The 12,600-nt window shown below is 38.5% G+C and overlaps 1 protein-coding gene across 2 annotated transcripts in view; it reads right to left on the reverse strand.

Annotated features, from left to right (window-relative positions):
* LOC148110635 (uncharacterized) overlaps positions 1-12,600 on the reverse strand; it is a 291,435-nt gene that overhangs the window by 241,384 nt on the left and 37,451 nt on the right. For both annotated transcript variants that reach the window (XR_015721968.1, XM_087856420.1), the window contains exons 2-3: positions 12,483-12,563; positions 9,946-10,065 (exon numbers count right to left, since the gene is read on the reverse strand). Coding sequence is in view for 1 of the 2 variants with exons in the window: in XM_087856420.1 (XP_087712546.1) it covers positions 9,946-10,065; positions 12,483-12,563 (201 nt within the window). In the remaining variant the exon portion in view is untranslated. The remainder of the gene's footprint in view (positions 1-9,945; positions 10,066-12,482; positions 12,564-12,600) is intronic.

Here is a 12,600-nt window from a genome sequence, read left to right on the forward strand (position 1 = left end):
GAGCTGTCAGACACATGGGAAAACTTGGGAGCAGATACTATTGGGATAGTGAGAGATGGGTGGAAATAAGAGCACAACTTTGAACAAGTCACATTTGAGATGCCTATTAGACACCAGAATGGAAAAATGAATTGCATGTATGGAGTTCCAGAGGGAGGTCAAAGATGAGCATATAAACTTGGGAATCATCAGTTATCTGGTGATATTTAAATCCATGGGATTGGATAAAGTTACATGGAAAATGAATATAGAGAAAAAAGGTGAGGTTCTCATACTGAGACAGGATCTAGAGTTTGGTGGGGCACCTGGGTGGCTCAGTTGTTAAGCATCTGCCTTTGGCTCAGCGTGTGATTCCGGAGTCCTGGGATCAAGCCCCGTATTGGGCTCCTCCACTGGGAGCCTGCTTCTTCCTCTCCCACTCCCCCTGCTTGTGTTCCCTCTCTCACTGGCACTCTCTCTCTCTCTGTCAAATAAATAAATAAATAAATAAATAAATAAATAAATCTTAAAAAAAAAAAAAGATCTAGAGTTTGGGGACAGAAGGAGGAACCAGCAAAGGAAGACTAAGAAACAGTGGGCTAGTCAAGCAGAAGGATAAACAAGAACGAATGGTATCCTGGAAGCCAAGTGCAGAAAGTGTTTCAAAAAAAGGAAGGAGCAGCTGTCAATCCTGCTGATTGGTCAGGAAGTTAGGAACCAAGAATGTAACATGTGATTTGACAATCTATAAATCATTAATAACCTTGACAAAGGAAGTTTCTGCAGAGAGGTGGAGAAAGTATGATTAGAATGGGTGAAGGAGAACTGGAAGAGAAGAATCAGACACAGAGATTGTGAACAACTTCTTTAAGAATTTAATTGTAAAAAGCAAAAGAGAAATGAGATGGTTTAATTGGAGGGTGATATGGGGATTCAACAAAGGGTTTACTAAACTGAAAATTGTTTCAGCAATTTTTTTTTCTTGGTAGGAATCCAATAAAGGCGGTGGGGAGGGGGGAGTGAGACAATTGTAGGAGCCATGTCCTTTAGAATATGGGAGGGGTGAGACCCAGTGGACAATTAAAGATGGTGATTGCTTTAGATAAGAGGCCTGGGTGTAGTTCTTAATTGTATTAATTGATCAAATTAGCAAGCTCTTTGAGTACTGATGAAAAAGTTTTATTGAATATTTACACTGTACCAGCACTGTTTTAATCACTTGACATATGCTGTGTCTCATCCTCAAAACAGCTCTATGAAATTGAGCCCATAATTTCTTCATTTACTTAATCATTGAACAAATATTTAATAAGAGCCTGTTCCCAAGCATTATGCTAGCTGTTGGAGAATAAAAAGTGAACAATAAAATTACCAGGTCAACAGTTGCGAAATATTCAAGATATAAAAAGCTTTTGGCTATTAACTCCATATATAATCTCATTTACTTCTCTCACCAAATTGGAGTTGGTGTTAGTATCCACATTGTGTAGATTAGAAAACTGAAGTTTAAATGTTAGATAACGTCTAAGAGAAAACCACAGTGCATACAAGGCTGTGTGACTGTGCAGTGCTACCTGCACATTCCCTGCCCCCATACTATACTAGATGATCCTTTACATCTGCATTACCGAGCTAGACAAAACTTATGCAAAGAACGAGAAAATAGTAAGAAAAGGACTGCAATGTGCTCACTCCAAGAAAACATCTGGGTACTAGATCAGAGAATAATGGAGTAGTGGGGTTGGGGAAATCTGTAAAAAGGAGTTGTTAGGGAAAGCTGCTCACCAAGGAAATAACATTTCAGCTGAGACTCAAGGATAAGAAATACTGGATGAGGGTGCAGAGAAACTTCTAGGTTGAGGGAAGAGTAACAAGTGCAAAGGCCCTGAGGCAGGAAAGCATTTTTGCATGCTCGAGGAACCAAAATAAAATCAATGTGGCTGGAGCCTAATGGAAGAATGTAAGAATGACTTCAGATAAATTGAGGGACTGAGGTGGGCTCTGATTATGCAGGGTCTTGAAGGCCCAAAAGAGGAGTTTAAATTGCATTTTAAGTTTGAGAGTTCTCTAAAACTTTTTAATCAGGAGAGGACATACCAGATCTATATTTAAGCACAACTCTTGTGCGGTGTAGCAGATGAATGAGAAATACTGGTGAGGAGGGACAATGTGTAATCGTGGAAGCTGGGAGACAGTTGCCAGGCTGGGTAGTAGTAACCCAGAAGAGAGAGAATGGTGAAGAATGGACATGGAGAAAAGTAGCAGGATCTGAGAAATAGCTTGGAGATGGCATTTACAGGATTTAGTGGATGCAATGAGAAGAAAGAGGGATGACTCCCGGGTCTTTGGCTTGAGCAGCTGGGTAGATGGTGAGACTTACTGAGTTTCCACTTATTGAGATGGGGAAACTTAAAGGCTAGGGCAGAGGACATGTTTGGGAAAAATCAAGAATTGTCTTTGGATAAATTCTGCTAGAAATATTAGACTACTGAACGTTGAAGTCCAGTGGAGAACTCTGGGCTACAGACATAAACTGGGGAGTTAATGTTGTAAAGATTTAAAGTTACAGGTATGGGGGCGCCTGGGTGGCGCAGTCATTAAGCGTCTGTGTTCAGCTCAGGGCGTGATCCCGACGTTCTGGGATCGAGCCCCACATCAGGTTCTTCCTCTGGGAGCCTGCTTCTTCCTCTCCCACTCCCCCTGCTTGTGTTGCCTCTCTCGCTGGCTGTCTCTGTTAAATAAATAAATAAAATCTTTAAAAAAAATAAAAATAAGAAAATAAAGTTACAGGTATGGACAAAATTGCCTAGGAGGAGTATAGCGTAGTGAGTGAGAGAAGCAGAGAAGAGAAGGGAAGAGAAAAAGATTAATTAATTTAACAAGAGATAATGAAAGCCTATTAGTATGCTGATAGAAATGATCCTGTAGAGAGGAGTATTGTAGATAATACTGAAAGGAGAAAAATGTGAGAATTCCTAGAGAAAGTGAGGGAAAATGGGGCCATACTCCAAATGGAGACAATAGCCATAATTTAAGAGGGACACTACATCTTCATTGTAAGAGGAAGTAGAAAACAGGTGCAAGTGTGGGCTGGTTTGTTAATTTGGTGATGGGAAAGAAGATAAATTTGCTGATTAAAAACAAAGCCAAAGCCTGAGCCCAGGCCTGTGGACATCAAAGCCATTGACAAAACAGACCTTTAAAAAACTGCTTTCACTTGCTGAGCAAGGTTGCTGCCAAACCTGGAGAATCACATTTTCCCAGAGCAAAAGTGGTTATAACTCTACCCCCGCCTTGCTAGCGACATCCTGCCTGTAGCTCTCTCCTAACAGTATCATGGCTCAGATATTTTAGCAAAGGACAGAAAGAAGAAAAGTGTCTTTCCTCGTTTTGAGCATAACGTCAAGCAGGAAGATTCCTCCCCTCCCAGGAGTGGGAGTAGAATACGTTCCATTTGGTTCTCTTTTTCTTAGCCATGTCATGTGAATCATTCAAAATCTTAAGTATTTGACAATTCTGGGCTTTAAACTTCATACCAGGGACTGTTGCTCATATCAAACTGAGAAACTGTGTCAAACAACAATTTTCCAAAAGACCAGTCACAGAGCACGGGTCTTCCCTGCCTTGCCATTTCTTAGTTCTCTCCTCCTTTCTGCACTGTTTTTTCTTGCCTGGTCCTCACCATTCTTGCCAAGACATCACAGCTTTTGCCTTCCACCTGTTTTCATCCCTTCTCTTTGCCACCCACCTTCTCTACCCTTTCTAATCAAGAAGTATCATCCTCATCACAAGCCTCAGTCGGAGTCCTGAGTTCCTCGAGATGGCATCTAACGATACCACACTGTTTTCCAGAGTGGTTTCTATTGCAGTCACACAAAAGCTTTAAATTAAAAAATTCTAACTGCGCAACCAAATTCTGCTTGCAAATCCACAAAAATATGGTTTCCCTCCCTTCAAACAATGTCAGGAACGGCATTTTTGTCTTTCAATTCACACCCAGCCCTCCCTCGCAGGACTCCCAGCTCATCCTGGGTTACTATATCTTATCTCTCATTTTGCTCTGTCCGGTCCACCCACTCCCCATCATTCTCCACAGCAATCCTGTCAAAAAATCAATTTGCTACTTCCTCTGCTATTAAAGTAGCTGATCCAGCCATTCTTCCCTTTTATGGAAGAGAAATGAGGGTGGAAATAAGCTCTCCTCTGTTGATCCCTAACATAGGCATGACTGAATTTCTAATACAAGTACTGTGTCATTTTAGATAATTTACGGAGACTGCTGCACTTTAATCAAATCTCATTAAAATGGAAATGTTCATTATAATTCAAGAGCACTTGCTGAATTGTACTAGTTTGTTCACTGAAAGCATTCACTTTTAGAGTAACGTGACTATAATAAATACTATTGAAGGAGAAGCCTTGTCTATGCCCAGAACTGGACCCGGGACTAAGAGATCTGGAAATAAAAAAAGATTTAGACCTGGAGGGAACTCTGAGTCTCAGATATTAAATCAGCTTAATTAGGGCTGGGGTTGCCATGTATTCAGTCCACCTGGAGGAAGGGAGAGTAAAGATATGGAGAATTTTTATAAATTATACCCCAAAACTTGAAATGATGGATTGCCCTCTGAAAACATTTACACCGTGAAGTTAATTAACGCTTAGAAGTGGAGGTTTTTCCAAAAGGTAGCAGCCACACTCCTATATAATAACGTCTAAGGAGGAGGCCGAAGATTCTCAAATTACACGAACAAGGTGTAGACCTGTTTGGGACTCTTTCAGTACCGACAACTGAGGCACTGATAACTGTCTGTAGATCTAAAGAAAAGAACAAAAAAGGAGAAGATAGAGATTTTGAGTCCCTGTGCATTCTGACACACTCTGACTGCAGAAGTTCATCCAAAGAAATTCAAAGCTTTGGATTCCAGCCACAAATTCTCTGGATAGAACATCAATTCAGGGGTGCCTGGGTAGCGCAGTCGTTAAGCGTCTGCCTTCAGCTCAGGGCGTGATCCTGGTGCTCTGGGATCAACTCCCACATTGGGCTCCTCCGCTGGGAGCCTGCTTCTTCCTCTCCCACTCCCCCTGCTGTGTTCCCTCTCTCGCTGGCTGTCTCTCTGTCACATAAATAAATAAAATCTTTAAAAAAAAAAAAAAAGAACATCGATTCAAACTGGTGACTGCTTTTAAATTTATGCTTTGCTATAACGTCAGACTGACCGAAAAGCCATAAAAATACTACAAAGAATTCCTGTATACTTTTACCCACATATTAGGATTCTGTTTGCTTTATCCTCTCTTTCTCTTTTTCTCCACCCCCTCTCTTTGTGTCTCTGTGAATTTTTTTATGAATTATTTGATTATAAGTTGCAGACATAATGCCAATTTACCCCTAAATACTTGAGTGTGTATTTCTTATCTAGCCACGTACAATTCTCGAAATCAAGAAATTAACATTGGTTCAACATTATCACCAATTCTATGGACCTTATTCAGATTTTACCAATTACCCCATCCCAGTAACGTCCTGTGTAACACCCGCAAAAATCACAGATTAAGTATCAATTTGGCTGCCCTGTCTCTTCTGCCTCCTCTTATCTGGAACTGATCCTCCGTCTTTCACGACAATGACATTTAAGTAGAATACATCACTTATTTAATAAAATGCACCTCAAATTGGTTAGTCTGATATTCCCTTATGATTAGATTAACTTTATGCATTTTTGGCAGGAACAGCACAGTGATATTTTTATCGTCTTAGTGATTGTATCAGGAGGCACTCATGTCAATTTACCCTGTTATTGGCAACATTAACTTTAATCACTGTGTTAAGGTATTTTCTGCTAGGTTTCTCCACTGTAAAGTTATCATTTTTCCTTTTATGATTAATAAGTAGTATTAATTATTCCATCATTCAATCATCATTTGTCATTTGGCTTTTGCATATAAGGAAGACCTTTCCCTGTGATTTTATTTATTTATATATCACTAGTAACTCATACAATAGATCATGATATATACAATGGATTATAATTTTTTGCTATTATTATTATTTATATTGATGCTTAAATTGAGACAGATTTAGCCACGAACTGATGATTCTTTAAAAATTCAGATTTCTGGCTTTTACTGGGAAATCAGTGGTCTGGTACAAATGAGGGCAATAATTCCATGGATCAGGGTAGCTGAGCAAAATCTAAGATGCCTGCCTTCTCTAATTTTTAGATCCCCTTCCTGTATGACCTGACTCATTTATTAAATATTACTTAATGTAGCATTTATTTTTCTGACTCTATTGTAGAAGAGGTTTTCCTAAACTGATGCAAATTCATTTTATTTCAATTTTAACCTTTGCAAAGAAATTCACTGATTGTTCCCCATGTAGACTGACTGCAGCAAGAGCACAACCTAGCCAGACAGGTTGTAGTTTCTCCATTTTCCAAACAGTTATTTCTTACAGAAAATTATTAAACTGGCAGTCTGGTGTCTACCTAAGTCTTGTTTGGATTTAGTTGTTGCTATCCAGTCTCCCAGATCTATTTAGACCTGGATGCCAACAGAAGTGTGTCTTTGACCTTCAAAGTAGAGGACAAGTTCCAGAGCAGCCAATGAGGGCTCTGCCTGGCTTTCTGCCCTATCACAGTCTCACCAGACCACACTAGCACCATTTCCATCCCCAAATAAGCAAAGGTAGTTTATAAAGAGTGACTACATCACAAGAGTAATATGAAAAGGGGGCTTATGGAGGTCTGACACAGGTAGAAATGATGATGTAAATGGAAGTTGATGAGTTGTTACCCAGGCAAGCAACTTGTGAAAGAAAGATTGGAGAAGAAAATCATGGAAGATGGAGTAGGAGCAGTGAAGTGATCAGAGACTTCTTATTGAAAACTGGGGCGGGGGGGGGCACTGAGAGGTTAAGATAAATGCCAAGCCAAACAAAGCAAATCAACCCATCCAGATTTCTTCTTGTGATAGACTTGTATCTAAATGGTTTATGACCCAGCATTGCTTTCTTTAACAGTTCCGTTTAGGATAAAGTGGTCCTGAACTGAGCTTAATGGGGAGCTCCAGTTGGAAGTGTCATAGCATAAAAGTTGTTTACAAGCCTGGTGTCATTTAGTAGTTAATCCATTGAAATTGTCTTTGTAAGAAGTGTAAACTAATACAATTACAGTTAAAGTCTACACTATGATGCATACCTGTCAAATAAACTTGATTTTCCAAAATCATGGAAAATGTTGGAGAATTTTGAAATTTATAATCAAATAGCCTTTTACTGCTGAAGAGATGAGAGATTATAAATTTATGGAACCAGGATGTTAAAATTTATCTCATATATAGTTTGACCTTAAGATAATATTGCTAATGTGGAATTTGTAGCTTGTATGAAATATTACTAACTCATAGGTTTCCGCACACATTTTAAAATTATGGTTGCTCTAAGAAGTCAATTGTCATTTATGGAGTAGAGACCACAAAAAAAGAGAACACAGAAAAACCCAAGCTAAAGCAACAGAATAGAACAAGATCTTTTTTTAATAAGAAATTACAAGCATCTACATTCATGGATACCCTAAAGCAAATGGACTAAATTGACTTTAGACAATAATGACTCTTCAAGGGAATTGGTTGTGAAAGAGAGCACAGCAGAGGAGAATCTCACAAGATGCCTGGAAATTCTCTCCCCTGAGAATTAAGAGATGGTGTTTCTACCACTGGTTCTCACTCTCATTTGCACATGGGATCCCTTTGGGGGATGGGGATGGGAATACCATGGCCTCAAACCTAAACCATTGAAGCTGGGGTATAGTTGGACTTCAGGCCTTTTTAAATCTCTTTGAAAGTCATTTAAACTCTTATAATAGTTTAAGGGTAGGTGGGGAAGTTGGGAAAGCTAAGGGGAATTTAAGGATGTGAGAAAATTTCAGCTTAAACAACTAATCACCAGGTTTGGTTAATTTATAAAATGAAGTTACTTCATTTAAAATTATTAAAGGAACCCAACTATATTAAACAGTAAAAGAAAGTTAAAGCACTGAGAAATTTCTGGTTTTAGCTTTAGTTTTTTGCCTGAGCACTTTTCCATTTTCCTGATCCAAGCCTTAGAAAAGTATACCATTAGTTTTATTTTCAAATATAATTTTTTTCTGAATAGCTTGCCAATAAAGAGAGTGAACCAGAAGGTAGTCATTTATCAATAGCCCACATGACCTTTAAACATTTATAAGGCACACAAACATGTTCAATATTGCCTGTATTTGAGTGATAAAATAACCAAGGTAATCCATGAACAATGAACTATACAATTTTATATTGTAATTCCCTGGAGCCTGACACTAAATGTACTTTAAGCGTCTAAATAATGTAGCCCAAGATTGACAAATAGTATTCATTTAATACATTTTTAATACATAAATGAATCAATAAAACAAAAACTATTTGTAAGACTCGAAATTTTAAATGAATTTTAGGACAAAACTATAGTAGCCCATTAAGTATGTTTCAAATGGCTAGTATAATAGCAAATAGATAAACCCTATAAATGATAAACAGTTTACCTATTTAAAATACATAGAGTAGAGGTATGATTAGAGTAAGGGTAAAACCAAATTATCTACTTTTCTGCCGATGGTTAATTATATAATTAAATTTTATTTTATCACATGCTTTCAGTAATTACCATGAAGCATTCTGATATTCTAACAGACTTTGAAACAAAGTACTATCTATCTGTTAAGCTATTACTGAGATGGAGAAGCAGGGATCAGAAACTGATTATTAGTGATTCAACAGGCAAGTTAGATCAATGTATCAAGAAAATGAGCTGCTTGCTAGAAATAAGGAGCTGATTGATATCAGTTGATCTGGACACAAAGCAGAGAGAGTTATTTGTGTAATAAAATAGGATAGATGGAGGACTCTTCTTCAGAATTTATTTGGAGTTCTATAATCAGGAAGGTGAAGCAATTTATCCCATCAAGCTGAAAATAATGGTTGTGCCAAAAAAATCTTCATCTTTACTTTTGCTCACTATTCATATATTTTTGAAGCTCTTGCATGCACAAAGGGGCTATGCCAGACTCAGACCTCAGCAAGCAGTGCCAAGCTCCCTTTGTGTCAGAAACAGGGCTCAGTGTAGAGCTGGGGATTTAGGATTAAAGACGAGAAATTAGCAGGAAATTATGCGAAAGAAATCACACCACATAGACGAGGCTAAAGTCGATCAGGAATAGAGTTTAGTTCGCTACAAAAATACACTGGGGAGTGCCTGCGGGGCTCAGTTGGGTAAGCATCTGCCTTCATCTGAGATCATGATTCCGGGGTCCTAGGATTGAGGCCCATATTGGGTTCTCTGCTCAGTGGGGAATCTGTTTCTCCCTCAGCCCCTCCACCCTTGCCCACCCCCCACCCCCACCGGCATATGCTTTCTCTAATGGATAAACAAAAATCTTTTTTAAAAAAGGCTCTCCCTCTCTCTGTCCCTTTCCATTCCCATGCTCTCGCTCTCTCTCTAAAATAAACAAATCTTACACACACACACACACACACAACTGTAAGAGACTACCTTAAAACAAACAAACAAACAAACAAAAAAACCACTGGTACACTAGTGGTGATTCTAGCCAAGTGCTTCAAAACTTTTCCTCCAGTAATCCCTCCAAGTTTCCTTAAAATTTCTTTTCCCTGTTTGCCATGTAGTCCAAGTTTGGTGTTCGAATTCTCAGTATCACAACTAAGCTACTTCATAGAGTGGCCTCAAAAGTCAAATCTCCCCATTCGTAGAGCCGACAGCTCCAGCCTGCTACTTCCAAGCCTTTTTATAATTTTCCTGCAATAATCCCAGAGTAACCAGAGGACCCAGGTTTTTCCCTTCTCCAAACCACCTGCGTTCCTCACTTCTTGCCCTTGTAGTCTGCAGAAAGTAGAGCAAGACAGAAAGTGGATTCGCCAGTTGCTACTTACAAGAAACTGAGGTCCATTAACCAAGAAGCCATGAGGGATGGGAGACAGAACATCTGGCTTTGGAGCAAGGCTTGACGCTCAACCTCTGCCTCTCCTTTGCTTGGCATCCTCTTTGCGTCTCTTCCCCGGCAAAGAAAAAAAAAAGAAAAACAAAAACCAGACTCATCCTTCCTCCCAGGGCGCTGAAGAGATTAAGTAAGATAATATAAGTAGAGCGTTTTAAACCCTTCTAAACAGTGCTCAATAAATGGTAATGATGATGAGTTAATTTTAACTATTTAAACCTGTGTCAAGTGGCCTAAACGTTCTGTGAGGAAGAGGGAAGGGAAAAGATGAGGCCATCCAACCCTGTTCAGAGGGTTCTGATTTTGACTCACCCCCATTCAAAATAGGGCAGGAGCTGTGTATGTGTTCTCTCCCTATATTCCAGCACATAGCCACCACTGAATTATTGAATGGTAATTTGAAAACCATTGGTCTAATGAAAAAAGAGCCTAAGGTGAAATTAAGGCCCCAGTCATAGATTTGACTCTAATATTCCAGCAAGTTATTTAACTCTGTCTTGTCTTAGTTTATCTGCAGGTGGGAATTAATAATCCTTGCCTCTGCTTAGCCAAGAGTCATAAGGAAAAATGAGAAACCAGCATACCTGTCATAGTAGAAATGGAAACGAAGACATTCAAATTATATTTTATTTTCTTCCTATAAAAATATTATTAAGTAAAACAGGTATACTAATACCTCTCATGGGGTTACTTTAGAATTAGAAATAATACATGTAAAACTCTTGCAAGGTGACTGACATAAAATAAGAGACTGATAAATTATAGCTATTTTTTATTACTATTACTGAGAGACTTTATATTTCTGCCTCCCGCATGAGGAATATGACAGAACAGCTGGGCACACAACATACAAGTTCCTTGAAATTAATAGAAAACGTTCACATCTCAACTTTCAGGAGTCCACTGTGTTCTTGTTTGCTAAATGAGTACACCATGTGCAATGGGAATGAGTCAGCTCTGTCCAACCTTCCTTGGGATGTTATAAAATGTGGCATGATGTTAATTAGCAGCAGTCAGTGCTCTTTAAGACGCACACTGATGTGTTTCATCACAAGCATTACAAAACAAATAGGATGTTTATTTTTATCACCACGCCTTCAGAGTCATCAATGGTATAGGAACCAGCCTGCCAGTAAGAAACTCCCAAAGCAAATGATAGAGTGATCTCTTTACAGGCTTATCATTTGGTTAGCCTAAACATGTTACCACAGTTCAGAGGATCTTTTTGAAAACTCCCCACCTTTGTTATAAAAGTAGGTACTATGGTCTTTATTTTACAGCTTGAAAAACTGAGATGCCATGAAGTTAAGAGACTTTAACAGGATCAATGATTAAGACAGAACTATAATCAAAGTTTCTTTCCACGACATGTTGCTATTTTCACAGACCTCCAATGCTCCAGGAAAATAAAATGCCTCAAAACCACCCACCGTTTTTTTTTTTTTAAATGACCACAAACAATGCATCCATGGATGTAATACAACTTATTCTAGGAAGCTGATCCAATCCCAGTAGAGTAACCTCCATCACCACTAAAGATAAGAACTAATCCATCAGAAAACTGACCCCATTTAAGTATGAAGGCAATAGGAAGAGCTTAAGGTCAGAAGTCTGGGTTCCAGGCTAATTCTGGCTCTAATTATCTGTGTGACTTTGGATAAATTCCTTATCTCTCTAGAGTTCAGTTTTATCGTCTGTAAAATAAGGGTGTTGGGTTAAACATAGCTGACAGAATGTTGAAGTTACTGTATTTATTAATCAACAGTTGACTCATTAGAGGTAGTCCTCTCTTTAGCAATGGTTTATTAGCATAAACACTAAGCAGTAGATCGGTAAGAGTGCTAAGACTAATAAAGTTGACAGCAGTGTTCTATACAATAAAATATGTAAACTATTCTCATGAGTAAGCTGCAATAAAATATATGGTTGCACCAATGAATGTCACAGAGGCTTATCAAAGTTAAAATTAAAGATTATGACATCTATTCATAGGGTTAACTGAACTGTCCCATCACTGCAATTTTCTTACTATAAGAATAACAGGTTTTCCTTTTGTGATCAGTGCATCCTGTGAGTCCTGGAAACCGAGGAGGAGCAACCTCACCAAGATCATCCCATGCCTTGAAGACCCCTCAGTCGTACAGGAAAAGCCAGCCAATCTGACCACTCATCAGGAAGACAGAGGATAAAGGGGGGACTGCCTTTCCTCATTTTCCACACACAGTCCTCAAAATGCATTTTTATGATTACTTTTCCTTCTTAAAGACTTTCCATGAAATTTATTGAAACCTGGTTTTATTTGACTCTCGTTCCAAAATATTGTGGGTTTTTTTTTCCTTTTGTAATTGCCATTTAAATAATCAAAAATTCCTTAGGAAAGAAATTTCAATTTTCTATAACTTTATAAATATGGAGCAAATATACCTGTTTATCTTGAATTTTGATGACTGTCCCTTTTAACACTTTACTCACCTCTGGAGAAAGGAGTTATCCGATTTCTCAGAAGTTCTTTGAGAAAGACCATTAAATGAAAAACAGATCCTTACTGCTGTCCTAGAGAAAGAAAGATAATTTCAGATGACGAAAAATA

The sequence above is a fragment of the Ursus americanus genome, chromosome 2 (genome assembly GCF_024610735.1).
Source record: "Ursus americanus isolate L20-20 chromosome 2, mUrsAme1.1.p, whole genome shotgun sequence".
In the NCBI taxonomy this organism is placed as follows: Eukaryota; Metazoa; Chordata; class Mammalia; order Carnivora; family Ursidae; genus Ursus; species Ursus americanus.